This window comes from Vipera berus (genome assembly GCF_964194415.1).
Source record: "Vipera berus genome assembly, chromosome: 2".
NCBI classification, from domain to species: domain Eukaryota; kingdom Metazoa; phylum Chordata; class Lepidosauria; order Squamata; family Viperidae; genus Vipera; species Vipera berus.
In genome coordinates, this window is record NC_138203.1 from 270384034 (window position 1) to 270403431 (window position 19398).

At 43.3% G+C, this 19398-nt stretch overlaps 1 protein-coding gene across 7 annotated transcripts in view; it reads right to left on the bottom strand.

Moving 5' to 3' along the window:
- Nucleotides 1-14573, bottom strand: part of BAG6 (BAG cochaperone 6) — a 47604-nt gene extending 33031 nt beyond the window's left edge. For 3 of the 7 annotated variants that reach the window (XM_081321992.1, XM_081321994.1, XM_081321988.1), the window contains exons 1-4: nt 14125-14226; nt 6333-6428; nt 3831-3948; nt 2278-2501 (exon numbers count right to left, since the gene is read on the bottom strand). In XM_081321992.1, the coding sequence (XP_081178118.1) occupies nt 2278-2501; nt 3831-3948; nt 6333-6410 (420 nt within the window). In that variant the 5' untranslated portion in view covers nt 6411-6428; nt 14125-14226. Of the gene's footprint in view, nt 1-2277; nt 2502-3830; nt 3949-6332; nt 6429-6514; nt 6650-14124; nt 14227-14554 lie in introns of those variants that run through there. The other 4 variants (XM_081321993.1, XM_081321991.1, XM_081321990.1 and 1 more) reach the window with 3 other exon arrangements.
- Nucleotides 14574-19398: the final 4825 nt, after the last annotated feature.

The window sequence follows — 19398 nt, forward strand, 5'->3', positions numbered from 1 at the left end:
ATTCTTGAAATTACACATCACTTGAAAGATACTTTCTTGAAATAATACCAAATAAAGTTTATTTCTCATGACTTTCTCTCTCGCACAGAACGCGACTACACATCGTTCAAATGTGAGCGCGCACTCTTCGGAACTTGTTTCTGCTCCTGTGAATTCATATGGCCGTATCTCACAATTTCAATGACCTCCCAAATCATACAGGTGTAGGAATAAAAAAAGAAGCAGCAATAACTAAAAAGAAACAAATAATGACTTCCAGGGAGGCATTCTAGAATTCTTCAGCCAATTTTTGTTTCGGGGTTTTATTTATATATATATATATATATATATATATATATATATATATATATATATATATATATATATATATATATATATATATATATATATATATATATATATATATATATATATATATACATTTTATTCCATGCGCACCATAAACTAATAATTTGAAAAGCTGGTGCAGAATTCTTCGGCTGAAATCCAGACACCCTTAATGGAGTGTCTGTGGAGGTTCTCAAGTCGCGCAGGTCGTGGTTTTCCCAAAGGTGCTTTTTCAGGAAGCAACTGGACTTACTTGTTTTTCCTTTTAGACCTTTTGCTTCTCATCCAGGAAGCCTCTTCGGCTCTGACTGGATGGCGGGAAAAGAGCCTTGGTGGATCAGTGGGCTAATGCCTCCTTAAGTAACACCAGCTGCCTGCAATTAGTGCAGGTTCGCATCCCACCAGGCTCAGGGTTGACTCAGCCTTCCATCCTTCCGAGGTAGGTAAAATGAGGACCCAGATTGTTGGGGGCAATAAGCTGACTTTGTAAAAATGCCGCTTGGGGGGCCCCCCGAAAGCCCTAATAAGCAGGCATATACATAGAATGAAGGCTATTGCTAAGCACATTGATTTGTGCTTTAAATTGTAAGCCGCCCTGAGTCTTCGGAGAAGGGCGGGATATAAATGGGATTTTTTTAAAAAAAAATGGAGCTGAAGAAGCTTCTTGGATGAGAAGTGAAAGGTCTTCAAAGGAAAAACAAGAAGGTCCAGCTGCCTCCTTAAAAAAAATGCACCTTTGGGACCCTTATTGGAGGTAAACCGTACCGGACTTCAGAGGGGCTGAATTTTGCACACTCAGAAACGTAAATCCTCAAGTATGTAGCTGATACGATAAACGTCCCTAAGCTTTATTACTCAAAGCATATTTGCAAGCCTGTGTAACTTCAGAAAGGGCTCTCGCAATACCTCCTCGGTTCCTGCTTTGCTGCCACTCTGTTTGCAAATATAAGCCCTCTGCCCAAACTTTGCTTAAGATGATACAGGCTACACCTGGGCGATCGTCAGGTCAGGAATACAGACAAAGATGAGAGAGAGAGAGAGAGAGAGAGAGAGAGAGGAGAGAGGGGGGGGGTTGTTCCCGACCAGCCCCAGGAGGTCCAGCCCCAGAATTGTCATTTCTTAGTCTGGACAAAGACAGGTAGCCCACGACTTACAACGGTTCATTTCGTGACTGTTCAAAATTACAACGGCACTGGGGGAAAAAATAACTATGACCGTTTTTCACACTTAGGACCGTCCCAGCATCCCAATGATCAGAGGATCAAAATTCAGAGGCTTAAAAACTCGTTATTCGTGACGGTCACGGCGTCCCCGGGGGCCACACCATCCTCCTTTGGTGACCTTCCGGCAAGCAAAGTCAAGGGAGAAGCCAGATTCGCTTAACGGCCGTGCGACTAGTTTAACCCCTGCAGCGATTCGCTTAGCAACTGTGGCGGGAAAAAGCCCATAAAACGGGGCAAAGCTCCCTTAGCAAACGTCTCGCCGAGTTGGGCTCCGTCGTGGTGGTAAAGCCGAGGAACCCCCCTGTACGCTTTTAGATCTGCCGAGCGACGGGGAAGAAGTTCACGTGGTGGGATTCAAACCCTCTTCCTCTCTGTCCGTATCGGCTGCACTGCATGCAGGAACCACAAAGAGGGGGAAGCAGAGGGACAGCCAGTCTAGGCTCTGTTCTGGTTGTACCGTGTTGTTCACAACACAATTCCCCCGACGCAGAAATGACAGTTCAGGAACAGCTGGCCTATGGACTCCGCTCCGTGCACAGGTAGAAGGGAGGAAGCCAAAACTGCTAAAAACACCCCACCACCCCCAGCAGCTCCCACTACAAAGCCATAGCCTACAAGCAAGTTCCTCCTCGTTTCTATAATTAACGGGAAGGTGGGCTAAAGCATTAGGGGTGAGCCCGATACTTCCCCTTGCCCCGCAGCGGAGCACTCTCTGGCTAAAACTCACTTGTGTGGGTGGCTGTGGGTCCATAATGCTTACTGGTAAGTTGAAGGTTCCCACCATCACGTAACTGTTGGCGTTGCGGTCATGGACAGTGGAACCCGACCCCCGGGGTCCCGTGTTGTTGTGAGGGGCAGAAGACAAGCCTGCTCCTGACGGTCCCCCCGAGGAGGGCGACTGGGTCTGGGGAGGGGCGCGTTCCACCAGGTGGATGACCTTGCCTCCAACATCTGCCACAAAAAAAAAAACAACACAAAACACACACACACACACACACCAGGATATATGATCAGATTTCCTCAAAGGAGTTTTCATTCCAAGTCTAGCTGCCTTGAAGCCCATCTTAAGAACTGGAAGTTTTTTAAGCAGAGATTGGTCAGCCATTTGTCTGAAACAGTACGGGTGGTCCTTGACTTACAATAGTTTGTTTAGTGACAGGTCGAAGTTACGACGGCACTGAGAAAAGTGACTTGTGACTGCTTTTTCACATTTATGACCGTTGTAGCGTCTCGATAGGCACGTGATTTGCGTTCGGACGCTTGGCACATCTGAGTCATATTTATGACGGTTGCAGTGTCCCCGGAATCATGTGGTCCCCTTTCGCGACCTTCTGACGAGCAAAGTCATCGGGGAAGCCAGATTCACTTTAACAACCGCGTTACCCACTTAACAACTGTGGCGAGAAAGGCTGTAAAATGGGGCTAAGCTCATTTAACAAATGTCACACTTAAAAGTTTGGTCTCAATCGTGGACTACCTTTACGGATATGTACAATATAATGTACATTGTTAACACGTAACATATATTACTATTATTATTATATAGTATATATGTACATTGTACAAGATGTACATAATGTCCAAACGTGGACGTGTGTACATCGAGTAGGAAAAGAATTGGTAGGGGAAAAAAGGCCACCACTTTAGGTCTCAAATCAATTTCAAAGTTTTATTTCAACAATTTTGCACTCCACCAGCGGTTATCAGCCTCTACCAAAAGAACTCAGGAGGAAGCACCTCCTGCAAAATAGGAATTTCATTCTGGGAGTGAAATTATGGAAGCAAAACAGTAACATTTTGGAGGGCTTTTCCCAGCGTGAACTTCCTCCAGGGCTGTTCCCCGGGGTCAGAACCCCTCCCCGTCTCCCGAACCCCACCCCGTCTCCCGAAACCCTCCCCGTCTCCCGAAGCCCTCCCCGTCTCCCGAAACCCTCCCCGTCTCCCGAAACCCTCCCCGTCGCCCGAAACCCTCCCCATCTCCCAAACCCCACCCCGTCTCCCGAAACCCTCCCCGTCTCCCGAAGCCCTCCCCGTCTCCTGAAACCCTCCCCGTATCCCGAAACCCTCCCCGTCTCCCGAAACCCTCCCCGTCTCCCGAACCCCACCCCATCTCCCGAACCGCACCCCGTCTCCCGAACCCCGCCCCGTCTCCCGAACCCCACCCCGTCTCCCGAACCTCTTGTCTCCCGAAACCGGCCCCGTCTCCTGAAGCCCTCCCCGTCTCCTAAAGCCCTCCTCTGTTTACTTCAACCCACAACCTTCTCTTGCTTCCCAACTCACTGTATTCTTTTAACTTCTTGTCATCTTGTAAGACTCTCCCTTGATAGATGAGGCGCTGCTTTTCGGAGGGAATGTTGACTGAGCCTGCTATGTGCTCCTTGAACTCTTTCACTGTGATCTACGGAGCAGAAAGAAAATGGTGGGGGGAAAACCCACGCCAGGAGGTGTTCCTCCTCCTCCTCCTCCTCCCACTATTCCTTCCAACAGAACCTGGCCTCTCTATGGCAGCTGCTGCCTAGGAAAGCCCAAACAAGGAAGGAAGCTCCTCACTGGCTCAAGGTTGACCCATCCTTCCGAGGTCGGCCAAATGAGGACCCAGATTGCTGGGAGGGTCAATATGCTGGTTCTGTAAACCGCTTAGAGAGGGGCTGTAAAGCTCTATGAAGTGGTATATCAGTCTAAGTGCTATTGCTATGTCTGTCTATGTATCTATCTAAAATTTATTGGCCACTCATCTTACTATAAGGTAACTGTCAGAATCCATTTCTATCATATTCATAAATGTATGTTTAAAACGTCGTTCCTGGATTCTGCCATCTCCCGAGGAGGAAGGAACGAATGTGTACTGAGCCTGTATTAGGCATTTCAAAGGAAAAGAGAAGACTTTTGAACTGGGGGAGCAAAAGGGAGGGCTAGGATAGGTAGCATCTGGCTTGTGTCAAGGAAGAGAGCAATAAATACAAAAGATCCTAAGTTCCTTTTCCCCCCCAGAGGGATGATACGAGGTAAATGATGGGGGGCTGACCAAATGGGATTAAGGGGGGGGTTGAACTGGGAACTCTTTATAAGGTTTTAGTTTGTAGAACAATATTAAGTCCTGTCTTGTATTCCTACAACCAAGCATGTCATAGTAAAGATTCCTTTTGGACTAGATTTGGCTCCAAGAGTTTTGTCTTCCTAAGACGTGGTTTGGGGTGGGTTCTGACAGTAACACTGGGCAGCTTACAGTTACATATACAGTTAAAACATAAAAAGTTAAAATCAAGAGATTAAAACCAAGGACACACGGTGAGGGCGGGGGGAGCCCCCGGAGGTGGTAGAATCTGTTATTACTCAATCAGTCACCTCCATTGCGTTATTCCCCCACTGGAGCCCAAAGCCGACTGGCAAAGCCAGGTCTTTAGGCCCTTATGAAAAGACAGGAAGGTTGGGGCCAATTTCACATTGGGGAAGGGGAGAGATGTTCCAGAGGGCAGGAACAACAGCAAAGAAGGCACTCCTCCTGGACCCCACCAGCCGGAATAATCGGACCAACGGGACCCAGAGCACGCCTCTTCTGCCGGCACGAGTGGGAAGGGCCAATCCCAGCAGGGTGAGTTGGTCCCTCAAGAAATCTAAGCCCATCTGGGCATTAGTCCCAGAAATCGGGATGGCATCATACTGCCCCTCCCTTAAAGACTTGATTCGCGGTAAGGGAATCCTCCAGGAATTTTGGCTGCTGCTTCCAATAAAAACCAAGTCATCAGCAACTTGAGACCAGGCCACTTCCAAGAATATGTCTTCTTATTCACCACTCTGCACAAAGGGCATGTTCCTGCCGGCGTTCTTCTGCTTGCCCTGTGAAATTTAACTTGCCTCTGGGACACACAGGGGGGCTCTCCCCCTCCAGTAATCTCAGCTCTTTCAACAGAAATAATAAATTAAAATGTATACGCCACCCGACTCTCAGCAACTTATTGTAAATACTGCATTAGTTTAGTAGTTTTTGAGATTTAGATAAAATGAGCTGAACAGGTAACTTTTCAAAGATGAACAGGTAAGATAAAAATGGCTTGATTTTATTCCATATCCTATGCCGGATGCCAAAAGAAGGGCACGTGGTCCTCCACTTACAACGATTCGTTTAGCGACCAAAGTTAGCAATGGCACCGAAAAAGTGACTTATGACCAGTTTTCACGCTTACAACTGTGGCGACAGCCCCATGGTCAGATCAAAATTTGGACCCTTGGCAACTGTTTCATATTTATGATGGTTGCAGTGTCTTTGGGATCGCCATTTGTGACCTTCCCGGCCATTTTCCCACAAGCGAAGTTAATTTTTTTTTTGGGGGGGAAACAACCAGATTTGCTTAATAACCGCAATATTCACTTAATGGCTGCATAACTGTGGCCAAAAAAGGTCAGAAAAATGGGGCAAAACTCACTTGGCCATTGCTTTGCTTAACAACAGAAATATGGGGCTCAGTTGCAGTCGTAAGTCGAGGACTACCTGTACTATCAGTTCCTCCTGGAGGAATTAAATATTTAACTGCTCCCTTCAGACTTTAGCCTGCAGCTTATTGCATTTGTTCCTCAAACCGGCCCCCTCCTGAATTCTCTTTATTTCTTCCTGACCAGCAAAAAGGCCCAGGGATCTTCTGCTCATAATTCTTGAAATTATTAAAGCAGGTTAAGTGTAAGTTCTGCAAAGCGACACCAATGCGCTGTTGAGATACACCAGGCGTAAAACAGCAACAGTCCTCTCTGCTTGACAGCTGTAATCCAAATTTAGGGGATTTTTACCTCTCCTTCCACCGTGAAGGTTCTTGTCTGAGAGTCCAAGGTCTTGATCATCACCTCAAGGTTCTCCAGCTCCGCCATGGTAACCTACAGATTTTTCTGTAAGAAACAAGAAAATCGGTAAGTTTCATTCACGGAGACTGTAATTCACAAGTTTAGCATTTCCAGAAAAATGGAAGCAATACCTAAGAAAGAAGAGAGCCAATTTTCCAAATGACTCCTTAAGTCTGCATTTTAGGGAAGTTGTTATATAAAACCCACCCATTCACTGTAGGGTATATGAAGGTTTAAAAAAAGTACCATTTCTTCTGTCTAGCATACTGCAAAACATAATACAACATGAATCAGAAAACATTTTACAGACTTTGAATTGTTTCTTTGGAGAAAAATCTATTCGCAACAATCAGGTGTTACCCAGGTTCTCCAGTTGCAGCCCTATCTGGACCGAGATGCCCTACGCACAGTCACTCATGCGCTCGTGACCTCCCGGTTAGACTACTGCAATGCCCTCTACATGGGGCTGCCCTTGAGGACCACTCGGAGGCTTCAACTGGTGCAGAATGCAGCCGCACAAGTTGTGATGGGAGCTTCCCGATACTCCCGTGTAACACCTCTTCTCCGCGAGCTGCATTGGCTTCCGGTTGCCCTCCGGGTGAGATTCAAGGTGCTAAAGCCCTAAATGGCTTGGGTCCGGACTATCTAAGGCAGGGGTCTTCAAACTTGGCCCTTTTATGACTTGTGGACTTCAACTCCCAGAATTCCTCAGCCAGGCACGCTGGCTGAGGAATTCTGGGAGTTGAAGTCCACAAGTCATAAAAGGGCCAAGTTTGAAGACCCCTGATCTAAGGGAACACCTGCTGCCGGCATCACCTTCCCATCGTCCTGTGCGCTCCCACAGGGAGGGCCTTCTCAGGGTACCGACGGTTAATGAATGCCAACGGGTTATTCCCAGGGGAAGGGCATTCTCTGTGGGTGCGCCTGCCCTATGGAACCAACTACCTACGGAACTTAGGACTGCCCCCGACCTTCGCTCATTTTGCCGGGACCTGAAAACTTGGCTCTTCAAGCTGTTTGCCCCAGACTGAGGGGTTTTTAATTTTAATGGGTTTTAGATTTATTTTTGGGGCTTGAATTTAATTAATTGTTTTAATTGATTTTAATTTTTGTATTTCATGGTTTTAACTGCCCTGTAAACCGCCCTGAGTCCTACGGGAATAGGGCGGTATACAAATTAAATAAATAAATAAATAAATAAATAAATAAATAATAAATAAATAAATAAATAAATAAATAAATAAATAAATAAATAAATAAATAAATAAATAAATAAATAATAAAAATCTAGATATCCCAGCAGTATAATTCACTACTGCCAGAAATTTGAATTACTATTATGACAAACCTCTATAACTCTTGACAAAAATCAGCAATGGAGACTTCCTCTTTTCTAGAAAAGAAACACTAGTGCCAATAACCACACAGTGAAAGAAAGACTGCTAGAATTTCTTAAAAACACATTTGTTGAAAAATTCTAAGATTCGAACTTGACTTCCTTAGTTACAATTCATTCCATCTTCTGATGGCCTCATGCCCTTACCAGTAGTATTTATTTTCGTTTATTTGTATTCTGCCATTACTTTTACAAGTTATTCAAGGCAGTGAACACATCCAACACACCAAGGGTCTTCAAACGTGGCCCTTTTATCACTTGTGGACTTCAACTCCCAGCATTCCTCAGCCAGGCAAGCTGGCTGAGGAATTCTGGGAGTTAAAGTCCACAAGTCATAAAAGGGCCGAGTTTGAAGACCCTAGCAATACACCTTCCTCCTATTTTCCCTACAACAATCACCCTTTGAGGTGGGTTGGGTTGAGGGAGAGTGACTGGTCTGAAGTCACCCAGCAGGCTTTCATGTCTAAATCAGGAGTTGAACTCACTGCTTTTTAGCCGGGTGCCTTAACCACTAGACCAAACTGGCTCTGTAAACTGCTTTTAACTTGTTATCTGTTTTGCTTCATGGTGGGGGGAAAAAACAAACCCCATCATCAAAATCCGGCCCATTTCATTTTATACATATTTCCTTAACAGAATTAATCATTATAAAGAAAAGTTATAAAAAAGAGCCTTGCAATATTTCCATACCAGGCATTAATCTCTATCCTTCCCATGTACTTTTTGGTGCTATAGAGAAAACTCACAGATCGTACATCTTGCATTTTACCTCCTTTAGCTTTATGCCCACCTGCAGTGTATGCATCTCTGCTGTTCAAAGAAAATGGGCTTCTACCCACAAAACCTTGTCATAATAAATCGGTTCCTTTTTTTTCTTCCTTTTATTGTTCTGTCCGAACCGCTCCCACTAGTCTACTATAATTAGAGCCTTGGTGGAGCAGTGGGCTAATGCCTCCTTAAGTAACACCAGCTGCCTGCAATCAGTGCAGGTTCACATCCCACCAGGCTCAAGGTTGACTCAGCCTTCCATCCTTCCCAGGTAGGTAAAATGAGGACCCAGATTGTTGGGGGCAATTAAGCTGACTTTGTAATAATGCCGCTTGGGGTGTGTGTGAAAGCCCTAATAAGCAGGCATATACATAGAATGAAGGCTACTGCTAAGCTTGTAAGCCGCCCTGAGTCTTCGGAGAAGGGCGGGATATAAATGGAATTAAAATAAAATAAATAAATAATTACTACATGCAGATAGTCCTCGACTTGCAAGAGCTCATTTAGCGACCGTTCAAAATTCAGATGCTTGCCAACTGGTTCATACTTAATGACCGTTGCTGTGTCCCAGGGGTCACTGGGATTACCTTTTGTGATTTTCTGACAAACAAAGTCAGTGGGGGAAAAGTGATTCACTTTAACAACCGTTAACTTATCAATTGCAGTGATACGCTCAACTGCGGCAAGGTAAGCGTAGTAAATGGAATAAAACTCACTTAATAGACATCTCACTTAACAACAGCTATTTCAGGCTCAATTGTGGTTGTAAGTCAAGGACTACCTGTACTGTATTTCTTGAGCACTGAACACATACTGTGCTTGTTTTTGCCTACAGATTTGCCTACAGCTGGAGTCTGATGCCACAACAGCCATCACAAACATTAGTAAAGGCACACACCTTGAGAGGTTTGAAATGAATGCGGTAGTGCAAACTCTTCTATTATGAGTTCTAAAATTCTATTCAGCCTGGAGACTGAGTCCTAATGAACACTGTAAGGCCTGATAAACAAGATTTGACTAAGCAGACAGTTTCCCTTCTTCAGGGCGGAAAGCCAGTAACTCCGCAAAACTGTCCAGCCACCAGCCTATATACCGTATATACTTGAGTATAAGCCGACTCGAGTATAAGCCGAGACCCCTAATTTTACCCAAAAAAACTGGGAAAAGTTATTGACTCCAGTATAAGCCGAGGCTGGGAAATGCAGCAGCTCACGGTAAATTTCAAAAATAAAAATACAGGTAGATAACAATAAAATTGCTTTAATTGAGGCATGTGGAAAAGAGGGTCAACAAAAACAATATATTATCAGTATATTCTCGTCTCTCTCTCTCTCTTCCTTCCTCCCTCCCTCGGTCTCCCCCTCCCCCTTTTCCGGCTCAGCCCCACGTCACCAGGACACCAAAACGGGGACATCATGGCAGAGCGGAGGAGACACAGGAAGCGGATCCAGGTACCGGGCTGGCTTATCTCCTCCCTCTTTTCGCAACCGCTCTGCGGGATGAGTTTCCCTTTTCCTTCTGGCTCACCCCCCCCTCCCCGCCCGGTCACCCTTCCCTCCCTCCTCCCCCTCCGCCTCCTCCGAGGCCGCCGCCAGTCAGCATCTCTCCTACCGTTTTTGCGGCTTTTCCATCGCCCCCGCCGCCGCTCCCCCTTCCCCGCGGAGCCGGCCGCATCCAGCGCCTTCTTCCTCTGGAGGGAAGCACCGAAGCCTCGGCCACGCGCAAGTCCTCGGTAAATTTTTTTTGTTCACTGGAGTATAAGCCGAAGTGGATTTTTTCAGCCCAAAAAGTGGGCTGAAAAATTCGGCTTATACTCAAGTATATACGGTATGTTTAGGTTAATATTATTTGCGGCCCAAAAGAAAGGTGAAATCAAGTTATACATTGCTTTCATGGGTCTGGGGAAAATTCTAACTGACTTCCAACGACCCGACCAGCAGCAATTTAAAAGATGGTCTAGAAGAACAAGAGGGGGGGGGGGACAGATTATTAACAATATTCATTTGAAGAAAGAAAAAAAAAGGTATTTCTGCAATCCTATTCCTTGGAAGAAAGTCAGTTTTAATAAACGCCCAGCTATCAATAAATAGCGTGAGTAAAGTACCCTTCAGCTTTATAAATAAGACCACAATTAACTATTCGCTTAGCAGCAAAAATACAATTATTAGTAAGGAACCATGGCTAGGATTAGAGCTGTTGAACCTCGTTTCACCCAGCCTAGCACCGATTACAACCTCACATTCCCTTGCAACCATTACTGCCCTTTCCAGAAGGGGTCAGGTTCAAATCCCTTCCCTACCATGCAGCACCCCAGACGGTCCCTCCCATTAAGTCTTCGTGTAGTTTGACCTAGAGCCCACTCTATTCTTTAAAAGCACATTGCAATTTTTTTTAATCAACTTTTTTTTTCTCCAGGGCAAGGAGTTGATTAAGTAAGCCATTAAAGAACTCTAGGATTTCAGTCCATATTAATGTTTCTTAAGTCAGGCATGTCCAACCCGCGGTGTCCACAACCCACGTGGCCCTGGACAGCTAATAATGCGGCCCCACAAGATTGTAAGCTTTTTCACATTATTATGTGTATACCTTAACTATATTACGCATTTTATATGGGGCCCAAGACGTCTTCACTCAGTATGGCCCAGGTAAGCGCAAAGGTTTCACACACCTGATCTAAGCAGTATTTGATCAAGAGAAAATCTAAAAAGAATTCGGAAGGGATTCAACCCATCTCTCCCAAACCGTATGGGACAAGAATAAAACGTACTGGAGGAACTGCCTACTATAGAAGAGTGGACTTTAAAAGTTTCAAACCTGGCGGAAATGGCAAAGATTTCAGCATATTTGAAAGAACAATCGTAACAGAGCCTTGGTTGAGCAGTGGGCTAATGCCTCCTTAAGTAACACCAGCTGCCTGCAATTAGTGCAGGTTCGCATCCCACCAGGCTCAAGGTTGACTCAGCCTTCCATCCTTCCCAGGTAGGTAAAATGAGGACCCAGATTGTTGGGGGCAATTAAGCTGACTTTGTAATAATGCCGCTTGGGGTGTGTGTGAAAGCCCTAATAAGCAGGCATATACATAGAATGAAGGCTACTGCTAAGCTTGTAAGCCGCCCTGAGTCTTCAGAGAAGGGCGGGATATAAATGGAATTAAAATTTAAAAAAAACAACAGAGATATATTTTAGAATGGAGAAGATGGATCGATTATATCCAGAATAAATATGGGACTAAAAAGTTTCATTTAGCATATGAGTGAGCATTAGCATTATATGATGTGTTATTATTATTATTTAGTTATTTAGTTATTTTTAAGGGGAGTTAAAAGTGCGATGAGAATTTAAAGTGTTTTTTTTAGTCAGTTAGCATATTTTAGCTTACGTTTGTAGAAGTTAATACCCTGTATTCAGCTCTGGGAAGTCGGGGGGGGGGAGGGGGAGGGAGGGAGTTTATGTTTTTAAAATGTATTTTAAAGCTTTTCAATAAAAATATATAAAAAAAGAATAAAACGTTCTGTAAACCAAGCAGCAGAATTAGCCCATTGTCTTTTTTCAGTTCAAAACGGGTTTCACCTCTCCAATGTTGTGTGTCATCAGCAGAAATACTATAATGACCTACCTAAAAAGCACATCCCTAAGACTCTCACAGAACGACCCTTTGTCGCTACTGACAAAAAGAAAGAGTATCACCAGACTGTCCCAAAGGTGCTTTTTCCAAAAGGCGACTGGACTTTCTTGATTATTATTTTTTTTTCCCCACTTTGAAAACGTTTCACTTCTCAACCCAGAAGCTGGAATGCATTTTCTGAATTTTTCAGTTCAGAACAACTTTCTCCGCTCCAACTTCTGGTACACCATCAGCAGTAATACTCTTAAGGTCCTACCTAAAACGCACATCTCTTAAGGCTCCTAAAGAACCACCCTTGTGTCACAACTGACCAAAAAAAAAAAAAGAATATCACCAGAATATCCGAAAGGCGTGTGTGGGGTTTTTTTCCCCCACCCCCAAGAAAAGGCAACTGGACTTTGATTTTTTTTCCCCCTTTTGAAAGCAATTTTGCTTCTCATCCAAGAAACTTCTTTAGCTTCTTCTTCCTGGATGAGAAGCAAAATTTTTCATAGGGCCAAAAAATAATAACCTAGAAAGTCCAGTTGCCTTTTTTTGGGGGGTGGGGGGGGGGGAAAAGCACCTTCAGGATAATCAGAACCTGGATGACTTGAGAATCTCAGTAAGGTATCACCAAACTCCCATCCAGCCACTGGAACCTTCTGCGTAGGGGAGATTTTGGGAAACCACCAATTGTCTCCAAATCAGGGCTAATAAGCAAGTCTCATCCTGAATGAGGGCTCAAGTCTCAATAAGCCTCTACCCCAAGTGTGATTTCCCCATCCAAGGATGATGGGACTTGTTCCCCCAACAACATCTGGAGGACTAATCCTTCAGTCCACCCTGCTCTAAAGGCAAAGATTAACACCTGGTGAGCGGGGCAAGCCTTTCTTTCTTTTTTCTTCCATCCCCGGATAACTTTAAATTTTAATTTTTTTTAAATCCCATTTATATCCCGCCCTTCTCCGAAGACTCAGGGCGGCTTACAATCTAAAGCACAATGTGCTTAGCAATAGCCTTCATTCTATGTATATGCCTGCTTATTAGGGCTTTCGCCCCCCCCCCAAGCGGCATTATTACAAAAATCAGCTTAATTGCCCCCAACAATCTGGGTCCTCATTTTACCTACCTGGGAAGGATGGAAGGCTGAGTCAACCTTGAGCCTGGTGGGACTCGAACCTGCACTAATTGCAGGCAGCTGGTGTTACTTAAGGAGGCATTAGCCCACTGCTGCACCAAGGCTCTCGTCTGTTTTAATTGTGGGCTAGTCTTAATTTAATTCTATTTCAATTGCATTGATTTGTATGGTTTTAATTCGCCCTGGAAACCGCCCTGAGTCCTTCGGGAATAGGGCTGGATATAAAATAATAAAATAAAAAAATAAAATAAAATAATAAAATAAAATAATAAATAAAATAAAATAAAATAAAATAAAATAAAATAAAATAAAAAAATAAAATAAGATAAAATAAAATAAAATAATAAAATAAAATTAAAAAAAAATAAAATAAAATAAAATAAAATAAAATAATAAAATAATAAAATAAAATAAATAAAATAATAAAATAAAATAAAATAAAATAAAATAATAAAATAAAATAAATAAAATAATAAAATAATATAATAAAATAAAATAATAAAATAAAATAAAATAATAAATAAAATAAAATAAAAAAATAAAATAAAATAAAATAAATAAAATAAATAAAATAATAAAATAAAATAAAATAAAATCAATCAATCAATCAATCAATAATCAATCATCTTCGCCCCATATACCCACCCACCCACCCGACAATGCTACGATCCCACGCCGTCCTCCCTCTTCTACACCCTACACGTATTTCCCAGGAGGCGATCGTGAGAAGGCAAAGCGATGGGGGCGTTTAGAGCACAAGACGAAACCGCCCCCCCCTTTTTCTTTCTCCTCCACTCCTTTCCCCCCCCCGGATCCCCCCCAGGCAATTTGTTACCCTGAACCCCCCGCGTCCTTTTCACTTCCCGTCCAACAGGAATCGATTTCCAGCACGAAGCTTCTCCTTCCGCTTGCAGAAAAACTTCCTGCCGAAAGAGGGGGAGGGGGGGGCGTTTTAAAAAAAAAATATATATCACACACACAGAAGGGGGGGGGAACCCTCGCTCCATAGAGTTAGCGAACGACAAGAAAACGGGACACACCTCCGGGTTCCCTTCTCAGGCCGAACGTTACACCCAAAGAGGGGTAACGTTATTGTGTGTCTTCGTATCTTAGTTAAGTTACACAGCTTTCCTAGGCGGCCAACCGGACCCTTATGGCGGACTTGAAAAGAAGCGACGACGATCTTTCCACCCGGGATTATAAACGCGAACGTTTTCGATGCCGGAAGTATCGGCCCCGCTTCGTTTTCTGCCCCACTTCTTTACCTCTCTGACCTTACGCTTGCGTCGAAGCGATTCTCCGGACGCTCCAAAATGGCGGTACTTCCGCTTCCCTCCGCGGCCGCGGGGAAAAGGAGAGCCTCCGATTGCCGAATTCTCCCACCGCAGGTCCTTTCCACACGAAATCCTGCTCCGAAACGGAGATCGGGGCTAAACAGCCGCTGGCCTCGCGGCTGGAGCGGCTCCTGCCTCCCGAAGCGCCGCGTTCCCGGGCGTTCGGTCACTACGCATGCGCCTGGAGCCCGCTAAGCCCCTTTACTTGCGACTGTTTCGTTTCCCATTAGTTGTCTAAAGGACTGCCCGACGCTTCTCAATTACAAATTTCGGCAGGAAAAGGGGGAGGAAAAAAATCCCGGGTGCTGATAATAGTTTCCTCGGCTTTGTTTAAAAAAAAATTCTCAGTTCATATACTATTTAAAATAATTCTAAGCATCTGAACTAAGCTAGTACGTCTAAAGGAATGCCTTAGCCGAGCCTCGGACGCGGTGGGTGGGGCCAAATAGCTTTGCCGCTAGAAGACAGTATTTGTAGCTTTACGTCCGCGCGCTATTGAGATGACGTATTACGTATTTCTATGACGTAAGAGGGGCCGTTTAGAAAAAGCGGATTGATGGAACCTTTGTGGTCGCCATGTTATTTAAAATTAGGAGATTATCCGCCTCTGATTTGTTCCCCTCCCCCTCTAATATGAAGACACGGGAGGAGGAGGAGTTATATCAGTCTGTGGTAGAAGCCATCGTTTCGCCGCCATCTTTATTTTCGCTCGTCGCTTAGCAACACTTGGCCAATGGCGCCAGCTGCAAAAGCCTGAACCTCTTGGCATTTAGTTTTCGGATAATTAAATCAGTGTAATTAAGGAAGTTCCAAATAGGGATAGGAAGTATTTGCTTCCAGCCTAACTTCCTTGAGCGACGACTTTTATTTTATGGTGGTTTATAATTCACATTTCCAAAACCACCCGCTTTCTCAGCCTGCAAACCAAAGAATTAGAAAACACGTGTTTGTCAAACTTGGCAATCTGAAGATGCGTGGACTTTTAATTCTTCCAGGACTTCCAGGATATACTCCATATTGTTTAAGTGCAGAAAAGTTTAATGCTTGCATAGCAAAAGAAGAAATGTCTTTGATTAAAAGGAAAACATGATTTCCTGAACTTCATAAAGAGATATGGATACCATGCTAAAATGCTAATATTGTTACCTGGAATTTTAAGCTTTGTTATTAGCATTTTAAAAGGTGATATTAGCATTTTGAACATGGCAATCTAAGCGTCTTTTTTTGACTTCCAGGGGAAACATGTTTTTTTTTCTCTTCGCCAAGGCCATTTCTTTTGGTATGCGAGAACTTGTCACTTCAGTACTAAATAGAGAGTGTATTTTGAAAGTCACTTTCAATACACTTGTATTCAAAGTAAATACATTTGGAAGTTTAAAAAGAAACAAACCCACCTGGGAAGGAGTCATGTAATCCATAAATTTGCCATTATCTAGAAGAATGCTTTCCATTGCTCAAATGTTACATGTAACCAATGTTTTTTTCTTGTCTGATCACTTCATTTTCTGACATATCACATACACCTAATGTATAATTTGATTCTGTACCTTACAAACAGACTTGATCCACCTAATAAATGCTTTTTGCTTTGCCTGCATTCCTTGGTGAATGTTATTTTTGGGTGGGCAACCTATCTCTAGGTTCCCTTCCTGGCCTGGTCTGATGGGTTTAGGGGTATTTTAACGTTTTGTAATCTATTGAATTGGGCTATTGTATTTAATATTTTTTAATTTTTATATATTGTATTTTATTGTATTGCCCTGTACACCGCCCTGAGTCCTTCGGGAGAAGGGCGATATAAAAATTAAATTAAATAAATAAATAAATAAATAAATAAATCTCAAGGAACAATCCATTTTTGCCTCCAGCTCACATTCTTTAGCAATCACTAACATTCAGCTCACAACAGGTGCCATCTTTAAGTTATTCATAGTCAATAAATGATTCCATAGTTTTAACTATGTCTTAACGACTTAACTGATACAGTAATACAAAAAAATAATTTCACTACTCCCTTTCAACAGCTTTCTGGAAGGCTATCACTCAACAGGTAAGAATGTCCAGAAACGAGCAAAAAATAAAGTATCTTCCCCAGAGAGTGTGAGTATAACAGCTATCGTCTCCATATCGTTATTTTGAGAGTCAGTTTGATTTGGTGGTGAAGGCACTAGGTTAGAAAGCAAAAGACAGTGAATACTAGCCATGAAAGCTACCTGGGTGACTTTAGGACAGTCATTCTCTTTCAACCCAACCTGCCTCGCAGGGTTGTTGTGAAGAAAAGAGGAAGAAGAAGGTGGGATATAAATAAATTATTTTGCATAGCACACAAAGGATTGTGTCTTGAACAGCTAGAATTTGTACTGCCTCAAACGAGAAGTTTACAACTGATTTGTTGTAGGAGATGAGCTGGTTGAGCTCGAGGGAAGAATCAAATTCGTCATGAGTCACAAATCCCTGGGCACCTGCAAGAGATTCAAGTCCAACCCACTTTGAATGCCTTATCTCCCAGTCATTTTTGTTGACTGTTAGTTGGTCAGATTCCTGTAGAGAGCTTAAGTTTGCAATAAATCTTTACACTCATTTGAACTGCCTGAATCTTCTGATTTCCTCTGTGATTGACACTTGTTTCTTATTTCAAGCCAGCTTTGGCAGAACACAACCATCCGTCTACTCCTCTTTACCTCAGATCGCCAGGAATAAATTGGAAGCTTCTCCCTCTTGCACATTTTCCTCCTTGCTCTACCTCTCCAGTATTTTTCCTGATAAAGAGATCTTCAAGTTAAAAAGCTTGCAAAAATGTGATAATGCTTCAATCACTTTAATACTGTGCATATTTGAAAGAATTAAAAGTTGATTAGTTCACAGCTCTTCTAAGAGCTCTAGGCAACTTGTAAATATAAAATGAACATGAAAAACATGATAGGCATGAAGCCTACAATAAATATATCTGGATAGCTGGGTTTCGCAGCACAAGTACCAACCTTTGCTCTCTGGATATTTCAGAAAGGCAAAGTATAGCAAATTGTCTTTGAGATGTTCAAACCAATGCTGCTCTGAAAGTCTGAAATGTAAATACAGTAAATACTGTACTGTACTGAAATGTAAATACATTTACATTTACATATGTTGCATATAATGCAACAAAATCAACTTCTCGACCACCTTAACGTCTCCAAGAATGGAACTTTTACAGGCAGAAAAGGTCTTCGTGTTCATTTATCTGCCACAATTTAATCTGAGTGGGTAGCCTTTAGACAGGCCATGATCACTCCTGACATTGCTGGCTGGCACAAAGCCATGAGTTAGACCAGTGACATCACCCATGCCAGTCCAATAGATGTTTGGAAGAAGTCTTGAAGATGCTCTTGGGGGCGGGAGGTGGGGGGAGAGTGGGTTCAGATACAATCTACCCACTTTAGAGCTGATGTTACAGATTGGATCTTTTTCCCCACCAAATAAACAAGAAGCTGTACTTTGGTTAACGGTCAGCAACCATGATCAGGAGATCATCTCTGAGCCACAGAAATGGGACATGTAGTCCACTATCTTGCAATTGGCTGACATGAAGACTGTGATATGGTAGTTAACCACAACAGAAGGGTCTAAAGCAGATATCTTATGTATTAGCTTTCTATCTAGAAAGTAGTTCCAATTAAGGCAGTGCACTATACCTTGAAAAAACATTGGGATTCCAATGTTATGAGATTCTTATAAAACCTTGTTGTTAATCTTGTTGTTATTGCTGTTATTCAGTCACTAAATCCTTTCTCACTCCAGAACCCCATGGACCATAACATGCCAAACCTGCCTGTCCTCCGTTGTCTCCCACAAATTGCCCAAATTCATGCTCATTGTGTCGATGACACTATCTAACCATCTCATCCTCTGCCGTCCCTTTCTCCTTTTGCCTTCAGTCTTTCCCAGCATCAGGGTCTTCTCCAAGAAGTCCTCTCTTCTCATTGGGTGGCTTCAGCTTCACTTTCTGTCCTTCCCAAAATCAGTCAGGGTTGATTTCCTTTAGGATGGACTGATTTGATCCCCTCATGAGCCTTCTCCAACACCACAATTCAAAAGTATCAGTTCTTTGGCGCTCAGCCTTCCTTATAACTTTATAAAACCATACAGTCCCTCCACCGCTGGTAATACAGGTAGTCCTGGACGTATGACAGCAATTGAGCTCAAAATTTCTGTTGTTAAGTGAGACAATTGTTAAGTGAGTTTTTGGCCCATTTTATGACCCTTCTAGCCAGTTGTTCAGTGAATCAGTTGTTAAGCTAGTAACATGGTTGTTCAGTAAATCCGGCTTCCCCGTTGACTTTGCTCCTCAGAAGGTCGCAAAAGGTCATGACATGACCCCTGCACACGGCAACCGTCACAAATGTGAGTCAGTTGCCAAGCCTATGAATATTGATTACGTGACCAATGGGGTTGCAGCAGTGGTCGTAAGTGTGAGAAACTGTTATAAGTGGCTTTTCGCAGTGCCGTGGTAACTTTGAACAGTCACTAAACAAACCGCTGTAAGTTGAGGCGTACCTCTAAATGTCTGCGCAATTTCGTTTGGGAGACGTTATGGGGGATTGGTGCACAGGAGAGATGAACAAAAAGGGGGGGGAAAAACTGACCAAAGGGACGAAAAACTTTAGGAATGGGAAATGGTACGTATTGCTTTAAATTAGTCAATTGCTTGCGGGGGGGGGGGTTGTTTGTTTGTTTTTAATCCTATGACCCAGGAGAAAACCAACATAAAAAAGAGCAAAGCTCGACAAAACCACTTC